General features: G+C 44.0%; 1 protein-coding gene across 1 annotated transcript in view; it reads left to right on the top strand.

Moving 5' to 3' along the window:
• THSD4 (thrombospondin type 1 domain containing 4) overlaps positions 1-25,401 on the top strand; it is a 330,707-nt gene that overhangs the window by 286,154 nt on the left and 19,152 nt on the right. Inside the window, exons 8-14 of the mRNA XM_055002122.1 lie at positions 409-584; positions 2,105-2,201; positions 3,189-3,431; positions 6,885-7,014; positions 9,531-9,735; positions 12,021-12,194; positions 18,760-18,933. Of these exons, the coding sequence (XP_054858097.1) occupies positions 409-584; positions 2,105-2,201; positions 3,189-3,431; positions 6,885-7,014; positions 9,531-9,735; positions 12,021-12,194; positions 18,760-18,933 (1,199 nt within the window). The remainder of the gene's footprint in view (positions 1-408; positions 585-2,104; positions 2,202-3,188; positions 3,432-6,884; positions 7,015-9,530; positions 9,736-12,020; positions 12,195-18,759; positions 18,934-25,401) is intronic.

Here is a 25,401-nt window from a genome sequence, read left to right as displayed (position 1 = left end):
AGTTCCCATCTCCTTGGGCCATGAGCCAGGCAGTTGGTTTCAGTAATTTCTCCTCCAACTTCTTTCATCCCCTCTCTCTCACTATATTGCATGTGTTATGTGCCATCAAATCACCGCCGACCTATGGCGACCCAATGAAGGAAAGACCTCCCAAACATCCTATCATTAACAGACTTGCTGAGATCCTGCAAACTGAAGGACGTGGCTTCTTTTATTGAGTCCAACCATCTTGTTTTAGGTCTTCCTCTTTTCCTACTGCCTTTAACTTTTCCTAGCGCTATTGACCTAACGAGAGAATATATTGCCTCCCCCTTAAAAAAAGATAACTCGTGTGCCTAGTTTTCCTTGTGTAAATGTTTGCTTTGAGCGTTGGTTTAAAGGTTGCCGCATTCCTTTTTGTTTTTGCAGCATTGCGGAGTCGATCGGGGCGGTCTATCATCAATGGGAATTGGGCAATTGACCGGCCAGGGAGATACGAGGGAGGAGGAACTATGTTCACATACAAGCGCCCCAATGAAATCTCAAGCACTGCTGGGGAGTCCTTTCTAGCAGACGGCCCGACAAACGAAATCTTGGACGTCTACGTAAGCTGACGATACTCAACGTGACACTCTTTCCACTAACCACCAATAATCTATCATCTTGCTATGCTGAAAGAACCACCTGTATCTGATCCCTAAAAGGAGCAGAACTTCATCAGAATGGAGAGACCCAGGCGTGACTTGATTAACAAACTGCACTAATGCTTTTGAGCCAAATTTGAGCCCTTGCGGTGTTACCAGTTAGTGGGTTTATATCTTCACTTTGCCTTGAAGCTCACTGGATGACCTCGAGCTAGTCACTTTCAGCCTGACTTGCATCACAGAGGTAGCTGGAGGGAGGAGCTATATAGGAACCATGGAGTTCCTTGCATGGAAGACAGGATAAAAATCCTAGCTGCATATTATGCAATGTATAGTTTCACTGCTGCATCGCGAACAAGTCTGTGAGTGGCTTGAATGGGTTCTGTGCCCTGGTTGGGAGAGAGGCAGATAGAAGGCTGTGACCAATCAAGGTCTCGGAGTTCTGCCATGGGAGTGAGCCCAAGCCGAGCACAGCAAAGGTAGCAGAAGAGAGGGAGAAAAAGGGAACAGGGAGGCTTGGCATGAGCCTGGGAAATACATAGGAAATGAGGTTGAGACTCCCTGCCCTGAAAAGGGAAGCTGCTCTACTCAAGGAGGAGAGGAGGCAGGACAGCTTTTCCTTGAGCTTAGTTCAGTGTCTTCCCCCTGGCTCAGCATGTGGGCTTTACGTCCCAGGTTATAGGTTAGTGCTCTGTAAGCCTGGGGAAAAAAAAGAACAAATAGCCTACCTCTTGTACCTTATTCGGGACGGTTCCGGTTTTGTTAGCAGGGCTGGCACCAGGGTTTCTGGAGCCTGAGGCGGGGGGCAATTTTAGGTCTGTTGCTGTCCTCACACGCATGTTACTGTGCGTGATGTCATCATGCAGCGTGCTGCTGCCCGCTGGCCCCATTGGCATGGTGGGCAGATAGGACAGCGCGGGGGTGGCCTCCTAGCCCTCCCGCTTGGTTGCCCTGGCTGCCTGCTGTGCCTGGCCCGCAGCTGTGTAAAGACAGCAGTGCAGGGTGGCTGGGCGGGAGGGCTGGGAGGCTGCCCGCTTAGACTGCCCCACGCTGCCGCCGCTGGCACACACTCCCAGCCAGGCACAGCGGGTGGCTGGGAAGGCATGCTCCTGCTCCGTTGCTCTGTGCACTGCCCTGGATGCCTGCCGGACCTGGCCTGTGGCTGCTGCGCCCAGCCAGGGGTGTGTGCTGGTGGCAGCAGCAGCATGGGGTGAAAGGGCTAGGAGGCTGCAGCAGCTGTGAGCTAGGCATGGCAGGTGGCCAGGGCGGCATGCGGGCAGCTTCCCATCCTGCCCGCTCATCCACCAGCGCTGTGACCGCCAGCTCCGTGGTGTGCACTCCCGCTCCCAGCGCCCCCTCCGACGCCTTAGTGCTTGAGGCGGTTGCTGGATCTGCCTCAATGGACATGCTGGCTCTGTTTGTTAGGGAACCCGAATCCCCGCTTCTGCCCACACACTGACTTGAGGCATTTTCCATCTTAGATGATACATCAGCAGCCCAACCCAGGTATCCATTATGAGTACATCATCCCAGGGCCCAACGTCATCAGTCCTCAGGTGCCTCTTCACAGGCGGCCAGGTAAGTCACCTGTTTTGCACAGCCTTATGGCCCAGGGGTTCTGGTAGCAAAGAAATTGAGTGGGCAGGAGAGTGGGAACTTGGTGGTCTGAAAGCTCAGCAGTGCAAACCTTCCATTACCTTTAGAGGCTGGTGGTCCAGGGGTGGTGGTGGGGGGGGCTGTGATGATGTGGGAATGAACTATGGGTAACAGTGACTTGCACCCACCACTCTGCTCAGTTTGAAACTTCCCTCCAACCAAAGGGAACTTTCCTTTGATTGAAGTGGCTCTTGCTTCTACTGGAGGAAGGCTTTAAACTTCGCTAGGTGAAGTGACATGGCACAAAACACGGAAATCGCTCCATAAAAATGTATTTTCCCCCTGTAGCTCTCTGTCTCCTGCTAGTGGGCTGAGCAACTTACATGACCTCATGGTCTCCCAGTCAGGAATTGACCTGGTCCCCATCCCCACCTAATTTAACCCTTTAGATTTTTCAGTCTATTTACAAAAACGAGTAAGTGGAAACCAAATTCTTGTAGAGTTTACCAACATTCAAAAAATTTTGTGCCATTCCTTATCCTGCGGTGTCAATCAACTCCTAATGAAGAAACAATGATGTGTCTGTCTTAAGTATTCCTGCTACTTCTCCCTCTTTAAAATCTCATTCAGTCCTTCATCGACTTGACCCATAAAGGCATCTAAATGCATAAGGAACCAGAGCCCTCGTCTGTAATTGCTCTTCAGGCTGTTCCTGGCTCTGAACTTTTAAATGATGATTTGGGTGGAAATCGGTTTTCCTACAAACTTTTGAAAAATGGAGTGTCTTCTTCCAAACTACTGAAACAGCCATTGTGTACAGAACTGACCATGTATGGCTGTACATCATTACGAACTTGGATAATTTTATAGGCTGTTGCACGGATTTTGCCTTCCTGTGTTAGTCCGGAAGTCTTGGAACCGAGAAAGATGCTCATTCTTTTGATTTGTTGTTATCTCCCACTTCCCCAGGAGAGCCATTCAACGGCCAGCTGGATGTGACGGACAGTGTGAATTATGAAGAGGAGGATTTGCATCGGGAGACAGGCACTCACCTTGGGCAGCCCGTGGCGACCTTCCCAGTGATTCAATCAGGCAGGTTTCCTTCTCATCAGCCAGACAACCAGGTGCCTGCTGGTCAGCCGCCAAGACGAAACCGAGAACACAACTGGAAACAGATCGGGATGACCGAGTGCACCACCACATGTGGGAAAGGTAAGCAGCTTCTCGTGCACGTGCGGTCAGCACATAATTTCAACCGTGGAGAATCCCAGTTTTCCAAAACTGTGTGGTCAGGGAAGAACTCAGGAATGGTGTTTGACCTCCTCTCTAGCAAAGGGAAACAGACAGACAGACAAACAAAAAACTCCACAGGGAGCTATAAAGGCATAAAGAGAGCTATAAAGTCTGGGGTACCCGAGTTCTAGGCAAGTAGAGTATTTATTCATGCAAGAGATGAATGTTATTTGCAGCAGCAGTGGAGAGAAACAGCTGATAATGACTCCCAGTGGTGGCCTGCTGAAAGGGAGAGGTAAAGCGCATGGCTTGTGCATAGAACATCTCCCGTTCTAGCAACAGCTGCAGGGAAAGCCTTGCTTGAGAGTGTGTGGCACTGCTGCCCACAGGAGGCAGCGTAGATCAGTGTCAGTGTATTTGCCACATGCTGGGGGTCTCAGGTTCAATTCCCAGCACCTCCATCTCTAGAGCCGGGAATGTCAAAGGGCCCAGTGGAACCTTCTTGGTCCTTTGTATGACTTCATCCTTTAGATCCTGCCTATGTCTGATTTTATCTGATTGACCTCTCATCAAAGGAAAACAACCTATTTGGCAGCCCAGATACACACATGCTTGCTTTTGGATGTGCAGTCCCTTCTGCATGGCCTTCAAGCTCTGACTTTTTCCTTCTTCCCCATCAAGGGGAAAATAGAGGCTGAGTACACATCCAGAGGAATTAGCTGTGTTAGTCTGTAGTCGCAAAATAGAAAATAGTCCAGTAGCACCTTGAAGACTAACCAACTTTACTGTAGCGTAAGCATTCAAGAACCACAGCTCTCTTCGTCAGATGCATCATCAGCTTTCGAGAACCACAACTCTCTTCGTCAGATGCATGGTGAAGAGAACTGTGGTTCTCGAAAGCTTATGCTACAGTAAAGTTGGTTAGTCTTAAAGGTGCTACTGGACTCTTTTCTGTTTTGCATCTCAAAGCCAGTTCCCTGTTTGTAAATGGTGAACAAGATGTGAGCTGAACTGGCAGATCTTTGAGCATCCCTAAATGAAAAAGGATAAAAATGGTAGTGGAAATATCTACAGAGTGTCTGAAAGAACCTTTTTACAGGAGGATTGACCTGCATCAGTCATTTTGCAGTGGAAAAGAAAGCCACTTGTTGTTTCTCAACATGTTCTACCTCACGGAGCTCTGTCTGTCACATTTTTATCTCAAGAGTGCAGGGCAGAATGTGTGCTTCTCCCTTACTCTTCGTCAGATGCATGGTGAAGAGAACTGTGGTTCTCGAAAGCTTATGCTACAGTAAAGTTGGTTAGTCTTAAAGGTGCTACTGGACTCTTTTCTATTTTGTTAAATACACATCAGCACTGTACATATTTCAGCGAGGATGTGCATTCTGATGTACATTTGATGGCATGTTTTTAACCTCCACTCCCCAAAACAAGCAAATGGCTTATTCAGAGCTTCTCCCTATGAGATGCATCAGTTTGTGCAACTCGATTTATCAATAAGCCATTTTTGTTCATTTGTTTGGGTTTTCATGCATATTTGTTCATTTTTCTTTGCTCGTTCTCTCATATTATGTGGATCTTTATGCCATTTATTTAAAAAAAAAACACACACATTCCGTTTGAAAATAGGGTTGTTGCTCTTTCCCAGACTTGGACAGCACCTTCATCCTCATTTCGAGGGATGGATCTTGGCCAGGCTACCGTGCGTTGAGTTCCACCTGCATTGGCAGAGACCTTGACTTCCTTTAAGAAAAAGCACCACATCTAGGCGAGCTCTCCCCGGGTAGGAAGGGCTGTGCTGTACCCTCCCACCCTCCTCCTCTTGCCAAATGCAACAACGTCACAGCATTTTATACGACTCTGGGGCTGACCAAGGCGGCCAGGAATCCTTCAGAGTCTCCAATGTGGGCTGCTGTTTTTCCGAGAGTTTCAAACCGCAACCCAGATGCCTGGCTTAGATGTCAGGGGGGAAACGGAGATGGCTGTGAAAAAGCCATTTGGTGGCAAGGGTGCCATCATGTCCAGAAGGCTCATTCCTTCATTAGAAAGAGCAAATTTAGAAAGGAGGGGTCAATGAACGGAGAATCAGGCCCACGGCCAAAAAAGTCACATATTTCCTGCAAACTCTACAAGGAGAAGCAAAATGACTCTGGAAGTAGAATTTTATTGTACTTCCAGCAGCCATTAGTGCTAATCACAACAACAATGGTTGTTTTTTTTAAAAAAACTTTGAGTTAAATGCAGTGGGGTGGATCTTACCCCTGACCTACCACTCCATTGAACAAAATAAATTAATTAAAATATTTATACCCCAGCTTTCCTTTCGGCTCCTGCAGGAAGCCTTCCTCCAACCGAAAGAGCCTTCCTCTGAATTTTGTGGTTCTTCTGTTGGAGGTAGAGCCGCTTGAGTTGGAGGAAGAGCCGCTTGAGTTGGAGGAAGAGCCGCTTGAGTTGGAGGAAAGCTGCTTGGAGAATGTTTGGATCCACCCCAGTCTGTTAAAATAAAATCATGTTCTGGTTGCACCATTTTGTCTTACTCATTATAAGGCTCCGGTGATCTTGAACTAGAGACTCTAATATTGAGATTTCAATGCCTTGGCAGTCTGAGCTAATGCGGCAGCTTACTGAGTGAAGAGAAGGTGGCCTTGTTCTATTGCACCACCACAGTAGATGCAGATTTCAGCCCGGGAGGGGTCAGATTACGCAAATACCCCTAGGGTTACTCTTGGTCCTATAATGTTACCAGCTCTGACTTGGCTTCTTGGTTGGATCAATGTGTAGCTTGAGTAGAGACAGAGATTTGAGCGTTTCTTCCTGGCCCGCCTGCTCCGTCAGCCATTGACTTTGAGAACAGCACAATTTGGGTCTTTAGGTGTCTATAAGATGAAGTCCACCCATTGGTCAAACCTAACTGATTGATTGATAGGATGTGGTCTGTCACCATTCCAGGACCGGGGGGGGGGGCATACACTCAAGGTGAAATATGGATCAGGTGGGTATTAGTTTAAGATCCAAGCAGATGGAAACCATAACCTTCAAAAGATGAAGAGTTCAAATAGAGGAAGCACATAATCCTCTGTTGGTCTTTTTAGAGCCATTTGCCTATCTGTAGTCCAGTACTAGAAGCATCTCTCTGATGTCTTGGGCACGGAAAGGTCTTTCTTATCTACCTTTCTAGTGGGAGGTTCCAGTGAGAGAATTTAGGACCTTCCGCATGCAAAGCTGAGCCACAATTCCTGATACTTTTCAACCTGAGACTTTTTTCATCCATTCCTTCTTATGTAGCCTTCCCCCCCTCTATCAATAATTAACCTCTTTTGGGAAAGAACTATGCCATGTGCCCGCTGATGGCACCGTGTAAATAACTGGCTACCTCTGCCATAGATTGGGTCCCCTCCAGTGCCTTTAACGCTATTTTGGTTATCCTTCCAGGGTCGCAGTATCCTATCTTCCGCTGTGTGAACAGAAACACTCATGAAGAGGTGACCGAAAGTTACTGTGATCTCAGCACCAAGCCTACCCCAGAAGAGGAAGCCTGCAACATCTTCCCTTGCCCAGCCTTGTAAGCATCTGCCAAAAATCATTTTTTGTGTGTAACAGCCCCCTGAAAAATATGAAGTTGAGGTGCAAGATTTTTCTCAATTAGTCAGTTAGCTAGTTGATTAACTAAAAGAGTCTTGCTTAACTGGGCTGCAGACCCAAATTTTAAATAAAACATAACAATAAAAAGTACTTAAGAACAAACACTAGAAGAAGCCCCTCCATGCATCTGATGAAGAGAGCTGTAGTTCTCAAAAGCTTATGGTACAATGAAGTTGGTTAGTCTCAAAGGTGCTACTGGACTCTTTCCTATCTTAGAAGAAGGCAACTTCCCTTCCCAGTGGTGCTGTAAGGGCTGGTCAGGCTTCGGGGTGGAAGTCTGGGGGCCCAGCCACCCTGGCTCAGCAGAAGGGGCCCCCAAATGTAGGCTTTGAGGCCTACACAGAGAAGAGGCTGAGGGCCAAGCTACAAGTGACAAATGACACTTGAACAGCAAGTGGATCAAGTGGAGGGCAAGTGAACAAGGAGAAATACACTTGCCATTCAAGTGTCATTCGTCATTTGTAGTTTGGCCCTGAGAGCCAAACTACAAGTGACATCTTACACAGGTTGGACACTAGTCGGCTTCCCTCAAGTTTTGATGGGAAATGTAGGTGTCCTGGTTTTACAGCTTGGCTCTCCATTACAGCTGCAAGACCAGGACGCCTACATTTCCCATCAAAACTTGAGGGAAGCCGACTAGTGTCCAACCTGTGTAAGACGTCACTTGTAGTTTGGCCCTGTGAGATGAGGCCTACACAGAGATGAGGCCTAGAGATGAGGCCTACATAGAGATGAGAAAACTTCTCCCAGCTTACCTCCATCTTTATTCATTAATTTCCTTCTCCCCAGTTCATTCTGGGAATTAATAGTTCCCAGAATTCTGTGAGGTGGCGAAGGACTGTTGTCGAGAGTCTAAATTACCTTACTGTACCACTATGAAGGTAGTCCTGGCTGGGACGCTTTATGTGTATCACCTAAATACAGTAAGATAGAAAAGATTTATTTAAATCCACATTTTCAGTTTGCTTTGTCCTTGTCGGAACCGAAGCTGTGATTATTTTGTGTCGTTTTTATTCCTTTGCGTTGGATTTCCCCCATTTTTCAACATCCGTTGTTCATCGATAAATCAGCTCTGGAGAATATATCACACCTATAAATGACATACGCCATGAGTATAAATCTCATCTAAATGATGTATTGTAATAAAGGACTATGTAGAGTACAAATGAATCTACGAGAGCAACAGCGAGAAAGCAGAGAACCAGTGACGTAAATAAGCAGCGGAAAATAAAAAGAAAGACAGCGAGGAGCATTTCATTCATTCCTACAGGAATTCATTTTCTTCCTTTCCTCTGCTGGAAACAGAATGCTGCAAAAGATAGAAAATAGGCCTCATTCAGCAGGGTTATTCTTGTTTCCTTATGGGATGGGGAAACAATGAACAGCGCAATCCTAATTATGGTTACACCCTTCTGAGCCTTGGAAAAATATTACTATGCTTAAGATTAAACCGTTAGGACCATCTTCCTGAAATAAGGTGGTGGCTTCATTGGAACTGAGGGCCAAGCTACACATGACGAATGACACTTGAACGGCAAGTGTATTTCTCCCTGTTCACTTGCCCTCCACTCAATCCACTTGCCGTTCGTCATTCGTCATGTGTAGCTTGGCCCTGAGAGAGACTATCCCGTATCTTTTCCATATCTTGCATACGTACTGTAGTGACAGTTTTAACTCATGAACCTGGAACAGTGATCTGTGAAAGACCTTTTATTTGAGAAAAGGAGTAAGCCCAGAATAAACATAAGTTCACAAAGAGACAGAGATACACAGAGAGGTGCACAGAGATACACAAATGTACAAAGTTTCACAGCTATGGACCCCCCCCCCCCCGACCGTTCTATCAGCCTAGGAAGATGATGAGTTGTGAGTGTCATGTGCATTTTAAGCACATATTAAATATCTTTACGGACACCCCACCCCCTGCAATGTGAGGGCAGTGATGCCCTGACCTGGATAGCCCAGGCAAGTCCAATCTCATCAGATCTCGGAAACTAAGCAGGGCTGGCTTTGGTTAGTAATTAGATGGGAGACCTCCACGGAAGACCAGGGTTGCAGAGGTAGGCAATGGCAAACCTCCGCTGTTAGTCTATTGCCTAGAAAACTCTGCCAGGGATTGCTGTAAGTCAGCTATGACTTGATGGTACTCTCCACCACCAAGGGCTGTGGTTTTTTTCTTTACCTCTTGAGCTCAGATCAAAAGTGCAAGTTCACTTGTTGATCTAACCCTGTTGTCTTCCTGATTAGAAACTCTGCCTCTCATGTTTAGGACAGAACATGAATTTTGCAGTCTCCGGTGTCGTATGTGACAACCATGTTACAGGGCAAAGAACATGTACAAAGAAAAGAAACACATTTTAATGAACTGGCCACATCGGTACAAGAGGGTGAAATTAGTGATATATTTCTTCCCCTTCCCCTCCTGTTATCTTCTAGCTGGGACATAGGGGAATGGTCGGAGTGCAGCAAGACCTGCGGCCTCGGAATGCAACACCGCCAAGTCCTCTGCCGGCAGATTTACGCCAATCGCACCCTGACGGTCCAGCCGCACCGTTGCCACCACCTGGAGAAACCGGAGACAACAAGTACGTGCCAGCTGAAGATCTGCAGCGAATGGCAAATTCGGACAGAATGGACACCGGTAAACAGGAACACTTGATGGCACAAAGCAGCTTCTCTCGGGCGCGACCTGCCCTTTCCCTGCATCCATACGAACCCTCTCCGCCCAGTCGCACGTGTGTTATCAGCATGGATGGAGGAGGAGTGAGCAGAAGGGCGCGGATTCTTCTCTGGCACCAGGCTCTTGAGCACAGCACTTCTCATGGAGGCAGTGTGTGCACCCGTGTGCCTTTGCCGCATTCTGGAATGTTCAAAAAGCAGTCTTCCTGCTTGTAGGAATGGAGCATATGACCATACACTTCCTCTGTGTGCAGATGTCATGCTCGAAAACTGGTGACCGTGCATACTCGTGGCAGCTCCCAGCCTATGTGCATTGATTCAACATGTGTACGGGCCATGTGTAGGGGCCCAGTTTGGCACCTTGTCAGATGTTTTAGCGAGGGGAGATTCAAGGTGTGGCCACCCTTGGAAATAATGATGGCTTCAATTCTTACAGGGGTCTGAAGCACCTTGTGTCTGAGGAAAGGGCTAAAATAGCTTCGGGCTTTTGTCATTTAGAGAAGGACCTCCGAGGTATTTTGGAGTTGGAGACAGGAGCGTACTTCCTTTTTAAAAAGAAATTAGAAAATGTCAGAGTGTTGATTTGCACAAAAGTCTGTTTGCTCAAATTTCCATTTTTTAAAAAAATGGTTTCATGTATAGAAAAGTAGTCTGCATAAGATGCACTTTTTATGGAAGGCAAAAACACCTTCTTTAAAACGACAAAAATTGAGGTTGGGTGTGTATGTATTGAGTGGGGCAAGGGGTGGATCTCTTTACTGGTGACGTCACAGGTGCTATCAAATAAGATGCCTGCAACAGTGACATGGACAGCAAAAGGTACACTGCCTGGAAGAATAAGTTTGTGAACTCCAAGATTATGCCATGGAATTTGGCTTGTGTTGCAACACAATACAGTTTAGAATGCACAGGTTGATCTTTAGGTGGTCAGAGGTGGGGGCGGGGAGGGTGACTATATATATATAGAAGATCCTGCCATGCAACTAGGAATGGAATGACTTCCAGTTTTCAGCCTACCTTCTGAGTTGCAATTCTTCAGTTAGTTTATTCCTGAGAAGAAACAGAGAACGAGAACATTCCATTTAAAAAAGGTTTGTCTGGTGAGGTGGGGAGGGTGGGATATTCTGAAAGGGAGAGCGCATAGCGGTGGGGCCTTCTGCATCTTGAATTGAGTTTTGATTTGTGTCTTCTTTCTGGAGGTCCCCAATTTGGAAGGAGTTTCCTGATCTTAAAAGCAAACACATGGCTTAGAAATGTATGTGTGGTGGCCCCTTTCCCTAGCATAAAAACCCGAGCTTTTGATCTCGAGAGATGGAAGAGATGGCATTTTAGCAGGCTCCGAATGATTCCTCTGCATTAATCAGTTCTTTTTTAAAAAAATTACTTCTGAAAAGCGAGGGAGACGTTTACACAGAACTCTTATTCCAGGGCCTTTCTTTTTGGTTGCTAGGAATAGGCCTTTAATAAGGCTAGCATAAGGAAGCTATATGCAGTCAAGAATGACAGGATGGAACTGCCTGAACCTTTTTGACAGGAAAATGTTGAGAGGAGAAATGAATTCTCTGTGAGTTTGGATGCCGTGTATTCTTCGAAGATACTCTGGGTTTGCAAATATCTAACCAAGATAACCAAGAATCTGATATTCAGCATCGCCATTCCATGCTCAAAGGCTAAGCAACAGCCATAAGTGTAATGCCAGTCCCCACTCAAATGCATGACAATATCTGACTCCCATCAAAATTGAATACCTTATTATATCGACTCTATTCCAAATGCAAATTTCAAAGTCCACTATCAAATGGAGAAATGTTTTTAATAGATACATTTTGAGAAACCAATCCCATCCTTTGAATGTTGAGTTTTGAGGACAAGAAATTAAAAATTGTATAGAGTTTCATTTGGTTCTAGAAAGGTTTGACACCATGATGTGATATTTTTCTGTGTTTCATCTCTGTATAAATATAATGGTCCTCTTTTCAACAACAACTGCAGAATCCAATATCTTCCTTCCGTAAGCTTGCTACTCTTCTAACTAGGGCGATCTTGCTAGTGTTTGACTTAACCAACTTTTCAAAAACTCATTGGTCATGATGTTGGGTGCCCCCTTAAGGTTGTTAGATATGGCAGGAGAATGCATGGCATTGAGTCGATCTTAGAGTTACATGGAAGTCAGCAAAGAGTGTTATTAAGCTCTACCTATGGTTTGTAAGGATGCACGCCACCTTACTTCTTTTCCTTTCATTTCAGTGTTCAGTACCATGTGGAGTGGGCCAGAGGACACGAGATGTAAAGTGTGTGAGCAACTTAGGAGACGTTGTTGATGATGAGGAATGTAACATGAAACTACGACCGAATGACATCGAGAACTGTGATATGGGGCCCTGTGCCAAGAGCTGGTTTCTCACGGACTGGAGTGACCGGGTAAGGCTTGGAGTGATGGGTCAAATTGACTGCCTTGCTGTTCTGAGGGCACTGAATTGTGACTCCTCGTTTTTGCCTTGTTTGTTATGGCTAATAGTCCTATTGCCAAACATACCAGGCTATGGCGCTGCCTTACCATTTGTGAAATATACCTTACTTTATTTCCTGAATTGATTAAGAATAACAAAAGCTTTATTAATGGAAATAACCAACTGGTTAGGAAAGAGAAGAGATAAAAATAGCTGCCTTGCCAGTTGAGAGAGTTCATGTGTGCAGAGATCTAGAAGGAAGCCCTAAGAGTAGCATTCTGCAGACAGACAAGGAAAGGCCCTTTTAGAAAGAAGGTACTCCCCCTACAATCCTATTTAACTAGAGCTTGCTGCCTCCTGCAGGAACTTTTCTTTTTTGTACACAAGACATTGCTATACTCCGACAAAAACATCCCATGAAAGAGTCATGGAGCTGCATATAATGTATAGTTGTGTGCCTAATAGCTTAAGTGAAGGAACAGGTTTATTTGTAGTTATGTGTAGCTCCATGATTGGGGTTAGACTAGATGACCCTAGAGGTATCTTCCAGCCCTATGATTCTATGATATGATTCTATGATCATTCATGGGACATATTTTTTTAAAATAAAATGTGGTTTGTGGAGCTGCAGTGGAGACTGACATGAGAGGAGAGGGACGTCTCACCTTTCCCCCCTTAGAACAATTTGTTTTTCTCCTGAAAGGCACTCCTCCACATTTGAAACAAAATCACAATGGGGTTTTCCTGGGTCCACTTAGCAGGGATGGGGAATTTCCAGTTATCTCCAAGTGAAGAAGGGGGCTCTGACGCTCAAAAGCTTACACTCTGAAAATCTTGTTGGTCTCTAAGGTGCCACCAGACTCAAATTCTTCTCATCTCTAAATGATAAACAAAGAGAGAGTTACGACAATAAGCTAGAAAAACAAGAATCCCCACCGTAACCAACTAACTAGTTAAATTTAAGGCTATGTATACAAGAATTTATACAATAGCGTATATCATACAGAAACCATTCAGTTATATTCATTCAGCTTCTCCCTTAAAAACAAGAAAAGAAAAAAGAAATTGCACTCTTAATCGCTTTATTGGACTCTTGGACTTACCGATCATTTATATTCATGTCAATGAATTGTGCTTATTTATAGCATTTTTATCTCCATTAAGAGCATTTATTCTGCTCAAATATTTATATTGTTCATGCTGAATTGTGGCTCTGTAATTGGATGCAAAGCTGAATGAATATAACTCAATGGTTTCTGTATGGTATAAGCAATTGTATTAATTCTTGTATGTATAGCCTTAAATTTAACTAGCTATTCAGTTACGGCGGGGATTCCTGTTTTTCTAGATCTCCACATGATTGCTGCTTCCTCACACGTTGGATAATGCGTTTTCGATGCACATTAGTGATTGTTTGCAACTGGATTTTCCTGTTTCACACAGGAAAATCCAGTTGCAAACAATCAGTAATGTGCATTGAAAGTGCATTATCCAACGTGTGTGGAAGCAGCCGATGACTGATTCCTTAGCTATACTTACTGCTTGAATTGACCGGAGGCTTTTTTGGGGGTAAATCTCTCTCTGCAATGCACCTGCTTCCCGTGTGCTGAATGAACTGGTGTCTGGATTACATATAGATGGATCTGGTGGGCGGATGATTTTGACTATTGAACAGAAGGGATGGATAATTCTCGGTGACACCCCCCACCCCGTGATGTTCCGAGTTTTCCATCCTGCCGGTCTGTTGTGAAATGGTACCCGGGTCTTTTGGTCCTCAAAGCTTGTTTATTGAGGCAGAGTCTCAAAGAATTCAGCTGTAACAGCATTTCATTTCTAATTTATAATCACCAGGTTTTTAAAATTTATTTTCCTTTACCTAGGAATGAATGTCTTTTTAGACATTTATTGGAGAGATATTTCTTGAGCAAAAGAATGATCCTCGGGGACAGTGAAAAATAAATAAGCAACTGAAACATTCTGAGCTGGATTCAATGCTGGTTTAAATCCACCCACACGAACATCCAGATTAGTTGTGGGTTTAATTTTCATTTCGTTTTAGAATACGCCGTTCCCATGCAGGTTCAAAAACATGACCTCATTTTTTCCTTACACCAGAGAATGCCTGTTAAAATGGAGTTTTTTGCTTGCATGCCCAAAGGATAAGCTGTGCATTTTGAACCATTGTTTCAAAGGTTATTCAATTTATTTATGTTAAACCAGAGAATCTATAGATGAAGCTGTCTGGGTCTGTTAGCCGTACAATAGTCATGCTTTCTTGTTAGAAAAATAGAAACAAAGAGAGTGTCACCTTTTCTTTGTAATAACAATTTCCAAATGTTTGCTACTGTGAGGAGTGTCATTTGCTGGCTGTTCTTGGATTATTACATCTATGGATTGAAATTTAAGAGGGGCCTTTTGAGTATTAATAGGAACAAACTCTAGTGAGCAAATCCCTTCCAAGACTTCCAACTTCCAAGGGGTGTTTGGGTGCCATTGGCACTGCTGGATTTGACCTTTAATATTTGAACTGCCTGTGTGCACAGTAACCAAAAGGACCCCTTTCTTCCATATAATACTATTCATTCAACTATGATCTTCGAGCCAAGCTACAAGTGGCGAATGACCACTTGTCAGACGAAGAGACTTCTTCTTTCTCTTCCTCCTCAAAAATAAGATTCTTGGAAACTCCACCAAATCCCAGGCACAGAATAGCCAAAGAGGAGCAGTTGTACGTAACAAAACAGCATAATCTATAAAACTTGAAGATAATCCAAATTCTGTCCAACTGTTTTAAATGTGCTGTTGAGTGTCTGGCGTTCGTTCAGTAAGTATTTCTTTTAATTATCCAAGTTTTTAAAAATACTCCTAAAGCAAAGAATATTCTTCTTTGAAGTCAGTTGTTGAAATGCTTGGCTTTGAAATCTTTTCTAAATTCTAAATCTGCTGAGAAGTCTCACTGCGCAGGGTGGAGTAGACATTTCATATCTTCATATCTGGCATTTATTTTGACATTGGATACCCCAGTCCTGCTCATGTGCAGCCATGTAAAACATATCACAGTTGAATTTCTGGAGAACTTTGCAAAGTAATCTGCCTCCCAGCTCTTTTTTTTTTTCAGGGGTGGGGGGAGAAGTGAAAAAGCAAATTGAATCTTCAAAGTAAAAATTACTTGGAAACCGGAGAATTATTTGCAAGATGAAAATGGTCCGATAATGGTCCGATAATGTGCTTCTATTGCACTCTCTTTCTTTTCCCGGGTTGTTATGTAATTGTAATAAGTGTTTTCTTTGTAAGTGTAATTATTTGGGGAGTTCAGTTAAGCAGTTAATGTTTTGGGACCTTGGCGGATAACTTGGCGGATAACAATGGTTAGGAGGAGAGCGAGTGTTGTAAAATGGAAAGTGATAATTGATTCCAAAAAAATCAAACCGCATCTGAGAGTGCTGCTTGTAATTAGCCATTAAACTATTATCCTAGTTAAGGTGGGATTACCCATCGCTAAGATCTGTACATCATGGTAGGGCAGAGATCCAGTGGTGAGTGAATGCCCCATCCTTGGTTAGCATAACCAAATTGCTTGTTAAGAATGCAATCCTAAAAAGAGTTGCTCCAGTCTAAATGCATTGACTTCAACGCGCTTAGACTGGAATAATTCTTCTTTGGATTGCACCATAAGTGTACCATCATTTCACACCAAGACTCTGAAAATCAACATATCTTGGGAACAATGTGTATTTCACTTGGTAGCTTTGGGAAAGAATTTGTATTGACTCAGGAAGTGTCGTGTAGTGGTTAGTGTCAGACCAGGATTTGGAAGACCCAGGTTCAAATCCCTACACTGCCATGAAAGCTTGATGAGTAATTTTGGGCCAGTCACATGTTCTCAGCCTAACCTCCCATGCGGTGTTGTAAAGATAAAATGGGGGAGAGGAGAACAAAGTAAGTACTGTTGAGCCCCATTAGGGAAAAAGAAGGGATACAAATAAATAAAGCATAAGCTAAAAATAGAAAAGCGAGGCTAAAGGGGAATGGTTAATAGAGTAGAAGGAATACTTCCAAAGAAGCTTCACAGATTTAAAGCCATGTCTCCCAAATCCTCCTCTGACTCTCCGACCGCTAAACCGCTTTGACCACCCCATAATATTGTCTGAGGCAATTCTCCTATATACTGCCAGTTTTTGACATTCACCAAAGAGAAGGCTTTTTGTCTTTAGTGGTGGCACTAAAACTCAGAAACTCTATCACGTTTTACAATGGAATCCTAAGCAGAGTTACTGCAGTCTAAGCCCATTGGTTTCAATGGGCTTAGACTGGAGTAACTCTGTTTAGGATTGCACTGTTAATCCTGCACTTTATCCCAGGAGCTAAGGCATAGTATACGTGGTCTTGCCTTCTGTGTTTTAACCACTGACCTAGTTGCTACCTACTGCACATTTTGAAGTTCAGACCCTCGGCTGATGGTCAAAGGGACTGGGGAAGTTTGTAGGGCAGAAGGATGTCTTGAACACAAATATCGGCACTGCCTGGATTTGTCTCTGGACATTCCTGTCCTCCAGCAAGATTCAAACTCGGGCCTGATTCCAGACTTTATCACTTCTCTAGATCGCTGCTAACTCCCCCACCCCCTTTAAGGAAATAGTACTTAGCACAGAGTCACCCATTCATCTCCAAGGAATGTTCCATAATACTATTTTGCAGCATTACACAGCTACTAATGAAATTACATATTTTATCAAGCTGGCACATAAGTCGGTCCATGTAACAAATGCTTATTTGTGGTTCTCTTTCCATGTGAAATATAATATAACTGCTTGTAACTGTTTAAATTCAATTAGGTACACATCTTTCAGCAGTCAACACATGGTTTTTCTTTATTTTTAATAATCACCTCCCCCCCGCCCCCAAATTAAATGCAGCTTTTTTGCCTGGTTGAGGGAGGGGAGAGAGAGAGAAGAAATAGAAAGAAGAGAGGAAATGTGTAGAAAGAAGCATCTGTGAAATGCCAAATCAAACAGTTTTGGGTGTGTGTGTTGTTTTTGTTAAAAGAAATTGGCAGCTGATGGAAACACCAAATGTCCTAGAACGTGCGGCGCACAAGGGGAAGGTGTCGTTTCTCAAACCAGATAAGTTTGGAGACCACTTTCTCCCACTTCATATGGGGTGATCCAGGGCTTTTTTTCTGGGGAAAGAGGTGACGGAACTCAATGGTGGAACTCAAGACCGCACAATGACATCACTTAGGGTCAGCTAGAACAAGAGGGTTGTTTTTAAAAGTTTAAATTGCCCTCGGTGAGAATGGTCACATGGCCGGGATCTCCAGAGTTTAGATTGCCTTCCGCGCCGTGGAGGGCAATCTAAACTCCCCTCTGTCTGGAGATCAGGGGGCGGGGCCCCCGGTCATGTGACCATTTTTTAGAGGTGCTGGAACTCTGTTCCACCGTGTTCCCGCTGAAAAAAAGCCCTGGGGTGATCAGTGTGGAAGTGGTTCCAACTCTTCACATCTCTGGCCAGCCTGACTTTGGGAACCTGGTATGCTCTACAGCTTCAGAGCATGTTTGTGGGAACATATTTGTGGGAGTTGGAGATCTGCGCTATTCCCTCAGTACCAGTGAACGTGATGCACAAACATGCATCTCCCAGTCCTGAACATGTATCTTCTCAGACATGTTTCCAGAAAACAGCTGCTTGCCTTTCATTTAAAGCAGATTTCCAGGTTCCGTGGAGATGAGCAAATCTTGATAACCTCTCCACGTCCCCCCTTTCCATTCTTTCCCCTTCATTGCTCAAACAATGGAAAGAATCTTGATGTATGTAACTGCAGAACATAGAACTGGATCCAGCATAACTTCTACTGATGGAATGGTGGTGGTGGTGAGGGATGGTATTCTTACTGATTCAGCCCTTCCAAAAGCAATGTTTGGGGGGTGAGATTTGGGGCTTTAGCAAGAGATGAGACGTGAGGAAGGCCCACTCCACGGAAATAAATCCTTTTCATCAGCAGATTGTTTGCATAGAATACAACCCATGAACTTCCTGGTTGTGGATTCTAGAATTTTGTGCCTCAGAGCCAAGCTACAAGAGATGAATTACATGAGGAGGAGCATGTGAAGGGAGTCGCAGTGTTAACCGGGAAGCTGAGTTTTAAAAGAGATCGGAAGGCTTTGTCAGTTTCCCCTCTCTACAGAGCCAGGGTGATCCCTGCTCTGAGAGTTTGATTTCCTCTTTGCCTCCCAAAGGCTCTGCAAGTTCCACCTCCCCTTCTAAGAGGCGAAGAGGAAATAAACCTTCTGAGCAGTGATCTCCCTGGCTCTGTAGAGAGGGGAAACTAATGAAGTCTTCTGATCTCTTTTAAAACTAAGCTTCCCGGCTAACATTGTGACTCTCTTCACGTGCTCCTCCTCATGCAATTCGTCTCTTGTAGCTTGCGTCTCAGGCTAAGAGTGCCTGGATCCTGTCTGCTCCCACGCTCCTGTCATCTCATTTTTCTGGGCAACAATAGGACTAACAGAATCTTTGTCGTCTCTTTTACACAACAGTGTTCCGCAGAATGTGGCGCAGGTGTCCGAACGCGCTCTGTTGTTTGCATGACGAACCACATCAGCAGCTTGCCCCTGGAGGGCTGCGGGCATAACCGACCTTCAGACACAACTCCCTGTGACAACGGGCCATGTTTGGGGAAGGTGGAATGGTTTGCAGGGAGCTGGAGTCAGGTACGTCGAATCCTTTAATTCTGAGAATGCTTCGGGCATGATCGAGCCAACACTGTCGAAAGGAAGGCCTCACAGATTTGAGCAGGAGCATTAAGTGCTTGACAGCAATATCCTTTGTAGAGTTAGTCCAGTCTAAGCTGCAACCAGTGGCAACTGGAAGTACTGCAACTGGAGGTACTTTGCATTGAAAAATTCATGGTCCTTAAAAGAGCTGATCTTTGGAAATAGAGCTAGTAATTTATCACAGCCCTGACTTGGTTAGCCCAGGCAAGCCTGATGTTGTCAGATTTCAGAAGCTAAGCAGGGTCGGACTTGGATTAGCAGTTGGATGGGAGACCTCCATTGAGACCAGAATTGCAGAGGCAGGCAATGGCAAACCACCCCAGTTAGTCTCTTGCCATGAAAACCCCATCAGGGGTTACCATAAGTCAAATATAACTTGATGGCACCCTCCACCATCAATTTACCACAACCCACCTTTGTCCCATATACAGAGAAAGCATTTGGGGGCAATTGTCACTTTCCGAAGTATTTGATTTTGTCTTTTCCAAAAGAATTATTCTCTCGGTTCCTTCATCTCTTATCCTTAAGCATTTTCATAACCAGGAAAAAGCAGTGTGGCAATTCTAAGTATTTTCTTTGTTCTTCCACATATTGTGTTTCTAATGTCAATAATGTAGCCATTGTGGTTAAACAAGAGGTAATCTTTAGACCAAAACCAGAGTAGAAATGAGATATCTGTGATCAAAGAGGAGATGATCTTCAAAACCAGAGGAGAAATGAGATATCTGTGATTTACAGTGCAATCCTATGCAGAATTACACCAGTCTAAGCCCATTGAAGTCAATGGCCTTAGACTGGAGTAACTCTCCATAGGATAGCACTGTTAATCTCCCAACATTTTGATTATTTTTACTTAATAGCAGCCTTTGGAAGTTTCAGATGTGGAGCAGTAGCGTTGTGCATGTATTTGTCTCTGAAGATGGCAGCATCATATTTTTGCCTTTTCTTGACTGCTGGATTTCTCCGTCTATCATCTCTGGTAGTATCCACAACACCTTTGAGTCACCAAGGCTGCACTGGCAGCAGAAATTCCAGATTTCTTTCTAGGATATACAAATACCTGCTGGTTTGGCTCATGGCCCGTTCACCGGTTGCAAATATAGACCTGATTTTTTTTGACAATCCGTTCCATATGTTCATAGGTATTTGGCAGGTTGCTTCAAGGTAATGCCGTGTCAATAAAATCCTATCCTTTGATGTTCAGTTAAGTAGTCCTTATTGACTCTAATGGCTGCCAGTGAATCAACAGCATTTTCACACATGCGCAGTTGTGGGAAAACTTGATGCAGGCTGGTTTGGCAGCGATTCACAACATGAAATAAACAGACTGGGTGATAGGCTCCCAGGTGGTTGCTACCATTGAACACGGTATGTGAAATTTGCAGCCGTATTACTTCTTTCTTGCGCATAGCTGAACATATAAGAGGCCGGTCTTGGGGCAGTGGAACAGGAGTTCTTCGGGATTCTGAACAGTGAGTAGCTGTGGGCCGCATGATACAGCAGTGTTGCTGAATCTAATCACAGTCTGGACGCAGTGTGGTGTAGTGGTTAGTGTTGGGCTTGCACCAGGGAATGCTGGGAGCCAATCCTGACTATACATGGAAGTTCACTGGGCCCATTGCTATATGTCAGCCTTGCCAGAAGAAGGAGGCTGCATTTAGAGTGTTGCCAAAGTTGTTCACAAAATAATGGCGAGAAGTTTCGTCCAGTTCAGATCTGAAGGTGAAAGTCAGTAATTTCTCTTTTTGGGGCTTGCTGTTCTGCCCCAAGCCCTGTGGTTCTCACACTTGGGGAAAAAACATCTCCATACAGTTCTAAAAAAGCAGAAAGACGTTTTTCTATTTAAGCTTGGTTTTCAAAACTTTATTTACTCCAAAGAGTATTGCTACAAGCTGCTTGAAAAAAAATAATCTGGGTGTCTGGATTCTGTTTGCTGCAAATTGAAGAATTCTTTCCAGGATTTGGAGCCTTTGAAATAGCTCATTCAAGTTTCATAATCTCTGTGTATCTGGGTTTCCTCGGAATATAACAGTGTGGGAATATTGTTTTGACTATTGCTTTTTCATTGTGCGATTCTTCCAAAGAATGTGCCCATTCTAGTGAAACACCAACCCGTATTCTGTGGGACTTCCAAAACTACAATGAAGGATGAAGATACTGAAAAGAAGGAAGCTGCCCAAGGAATTGGGTCATATCCTAGCAATGAAAAAGCCAGGATTGGCTCTGATGAATTGAAAACTCTCAGTCTGTAATCAATTTGTGAATGTCTTTCATCGTACCAGTTAACGGCTTAGGCTGATGATGAAATTAATGATTTGCTTTTATAGCTGCACGTACGGAATCATAGAATCAGCCTTTATTTATCCTCCTCTCACATCCCCCTCCACAGCACATTGTCAGGAAAAATCTAAATTAGATTAGCTCTCAGTTATGCAAACCGAAACAATTTAAGACAGTAAAAAGGCCGGCTGCGAATATCATGGAAATTCAGACTATGAAATCATAATGAAATGCAGCACTTTCTTTCCCCACCTCTCCCAGACCCAGAAGTCTGAAGAAAAGCAGTTCCCGTTTTTATCCCTCCCCCAAATATTTTTTAAAGACATCTTAAGGCTTTTCTTTCTATTGGAAACATTTATTGCTTAAGCCATCCTGAAATGTATACTTCCAAAGTATTTTGAGTTTGGAGAAGAGTTTGCGATTCACTTCTGAGGTTGGTCACTGGATTTTAAACTACTGAAGGTGCCAAAAGTTTATAATTGCCTGGTTTGGTATGCAAATTCAATTGCATTACAAATCCAGCCCCATTCCCCCCCCCCAGATGTTTTTCTTCAGCTTTGAGCATTAAATGAGGTTCTCTTCCTGCACAATTAACATTGGGTGCCCAACAGGCCACTGCACATAATTACTTTAGTATTGACTTGTTACTCTCGGAAGAAACACTCTGTTAGCCTCGCCTACTTCACAGGGTTGTTGTGAGAATAAAATAAGGCAGGAAGTACCGTGGAGTGTTCTGAGCTCGTTGGAAGAAGGGTGGGTTAAAAATTGACTAGATAAACCCCATTTCCGTTGATTCTCTGGGCCTTTGTCGCTCCTTGGATCAGAGTTCACATTGGCTGCAATACTGACTTTAAGAGCTCCAGATCTCATCCAAGCACATGATCTACTTTTTCTTTACAAATATATTGTTCAGCAAGAAGCCTTTGACTGTCAGCAGTGGGTTGTAAAATGGTAGTGCTGCTCTGGAGGGGTTTGTTTGGTTTTGTTAACTGGCACCCCAAGAGTTAATCTCCTCGAGGGCTGTGCAATTTACAGCGCTGTTAACAGGAATTATGTTTTGAACTTGGGGGCACCCACACAAAGTTTATCCATAAATCTACCATATTGCTTTAGGGTTCTAATTTATTTCTCCGAAGTAATAAATTCTTCAGGAATATGCACCCATGGACATTTTAAAACCCATAATACTTTTAGTTCTCCACTGATCAGCTACAATATATATGATTACATTATCTAGAAAACAAATATGTATGTAAGATGGATTTGTTCGGAAAGCTGCAGTGACATGGTTCCAACTGATTTGTAGGCCTATTCAGAGCAGATTTTCTGCTTTTCTTGACTCAGTTTTGTTCTTGTTTCTGGGCCTGCTTTGCGAAATGGTTATTTTGCCGTTTCCTGGGGATGAGTCCAACCTGAAAATCCCTGTTTCAGCATTGCGTCTCTCTTGTGCAAATCAAATCCACGATTCTCTGTTTTCTTGTCATTTTCTATTCCTCCCTCCGCCTTTTCCTTTCTTGCACACATTTTCCAATGTCATTTGGCATCAAGAAACCTGCATTATATGTGCCTCATATTAAATATAACTGACACATGCATTTTAGGTATAAAAAATATTAAAGACCAGACGTGTGCATATGATACAAATGAATCTACAAAAAGTGGAGAACAGAAATCACGAGGCCCCGGAAAAGATCACTGCGAGCCGATCAACTCTCTGGTTGCCTGGGAGCCACTTAGTCGATGGAGCTGCATATGTCCAGTTCAAGAACTAAAGCATTTCATTTACTACCAGGGGTCATTTCGTAGAAAAAGAGCTGGAGGAACTCATTAGCATAACTCTTTAGCATAACTCATTAGCATATGCCACGCCTCTTGCCATCACCAGAAGTGTGTCATTAATATAACTGATTTGCATGTGCCACACCCCCTGACATCTATTCTGGCTGTTTTGGACCCAATCCTGGCCATTCAGGCAAAAGGGGGCTGAAAATGGCCAAAAAGGGGCCCAAAACGGTCAGGATTGGGCTGCTGATGAGCAGGAGAGTGGTCCACCACCCGTCAGAGGCCCGATCCAGGCCGTTTTGGCCCCAATCCAGGCCAAAACGGGCCCAAAATGGCCAAGAGTCAAGTGGACGGGGCCACCTGACATGTGACCTCTTTGGGGAACTGCCAGAACTGCATTCCTGTGCATTTCCCCTGGAAATGAGCCCTGTTTACTACTGAAGAAGCAGTGTCCTGGAAGGTCGTGGCTGTTAGAGTAATCATATTGACTGGTTCATACAGTGCTTAGAGTCATATATCCTTTGTTTCGTCTCTGTGTCTGCACTGTTTAATGACCAAAAGTGGATATAATGTAGTTCCCAACCTGTTGAACTGGGTTAATGATTGGCGCCTCTCCCAATTTTAAATAAGGTGCAAGAGTGCTTGATGAGCCTTGTGTGGAATAGCCAATCAAAAGAGCCAGTTTGGTGTAGTGGTTGAGAGCGCAGGACTCGAACCTGGAGAGCAGGGTTTGATTCCCCACTCCTCCACTTGAAGCCAGCTGGGTGACCTTGGGCCAGTCACAGCTCTCTCAGAGCTCTCTCAGCCCTACCCACCTCATAGGGTGTTTTGTTGCGGGGATAATAATAGCATACTTTGTAAAACGCTCTGAGAGGGCGTTAAGTTGTCCCGAAGGGTGGTATATAAATCAAATGTTGTTGTTGTTGTTGTTGTTGTTGTTGTTGTTGTTGTTGTTATCAGGTGGGTAGCCATGTTGGTCTTCTGTAGACAAAGGAAGCTTTGACGTTCCAAAGCTTCTACCGAGAAATCTTGTTGGTCTTTAAGGTGCTACTGGACTCGCTCAGAAGGGTGCTGGAGAGGGCATTGTGTTCTGCCCTGCTCTCCGCAGCAGTTGAGATAATGTTCACCTTCCCATTGCTGAAACTTACGGCCAGCTCCCACATTAAGATGTGCAGACATTCTCAAAAGACATTCCCTTCTGCATCAAGATCCCCAGATGTCCAGGAGGAAAAACATCCTGTGCTCTGTGTTACACATTCTCAGTGCGAATGTTCAAATCATGTTTGCACACAAGAGCAGCAACGAAGACACAGTCTTTGGTGGTCCTATGATAGGCTAGAAGCCTTTGTTCCCAGCTGCAGCATGGTCTTTGATGTTTAAAAGGGAGTGGAAAATAATGAAGACGTTAAATTCAGCACGTACTTTGGCATGCAACCTCAGCCCGGTCTTCTGGGATAGTTGAATGAAACTCCTTTGGTTAACCCAGAAATGCCCAACATCTATTATCAGATACCATTCGCCATCTCTTGTACAAAGAGGTTTCTTTGTCAAAGGTAGGGATGGTTTTTTGTTCCAGAAGACTCCAGTGTTCTTAGCAGATCATACTTTATGGGTATGATCCAACCCAAACAACTTGAAAGTTTTGTATGCTCAGTTTCTCCCCCTGAAAGACTGAAGAACGGTTACCTGGATGGGCCTGATGCCTTGTGTCTAATGTGGCATTTGCACAAACCAAGGTCTGAAATGATGAAAAGTTTATATGCAACTTAAGACAGGTATTGATTTTTCTCAGGACGCCCTGTGCTTTTCACTGGTACGAAAGGATAAGTATCTCTTCAGGATATTACAAAAAAATTCCACCCAAAGTATAAATAAAACCTCCTTAAAAAAAATAACAGGCAATTGTGTTAAGCTTATAAAGCCCTTTGGAGATCATATCCTTTAAGTGACACAGAAATCAATCTATCATTGGATTTGTCTTCTAAAACAAAAAGTGTTTCAGAAAGTGCCAGGAATAGTATTGTGTGTGTGTATTTAACCTTTAAAGAAGCAGTCAAGGCCCCGGTCCGCCAAAATTTGCATTTCAGAAGTGGAACTGACACCCCGGCTCTTAAGTATGTTGCAGAGATGAAAAGAACACCCTTGTGGATTCAAACCCTTCCCAAATATCACACTGAACAGGGATTTTGTTTTTTTGGGAAGAGTGAAAAGTTGAGTTTTCATCCCAGAAACTGCAGGCGTAATTTGCTTTAACTCTGACAAGGACAGTTTTATGCAGAAAGGTGAAATCTTCACTTTAAAAAAACCCAATGTTTCTGCAAATTTTCGGAAGATGAGCACTGC

The sequence above is a fragment of the Eublepharis macularius genome, chromosome 18, assembly GCF_028583425.1.
Source record: "Eublepharis macularius isolate TG4126 chromosome 18, MPM_Emac_v1.0, whole genome shotgun sequence".
NCBI lineage: Eukaryota > Metazoa > Chordata > Lepidosauria > Squamata > Eublepharidae > Eublepharis > Eublepharis macularius.
This window is presented reverse-complemented; position numbering and strand designations above follow the sequence as displayed.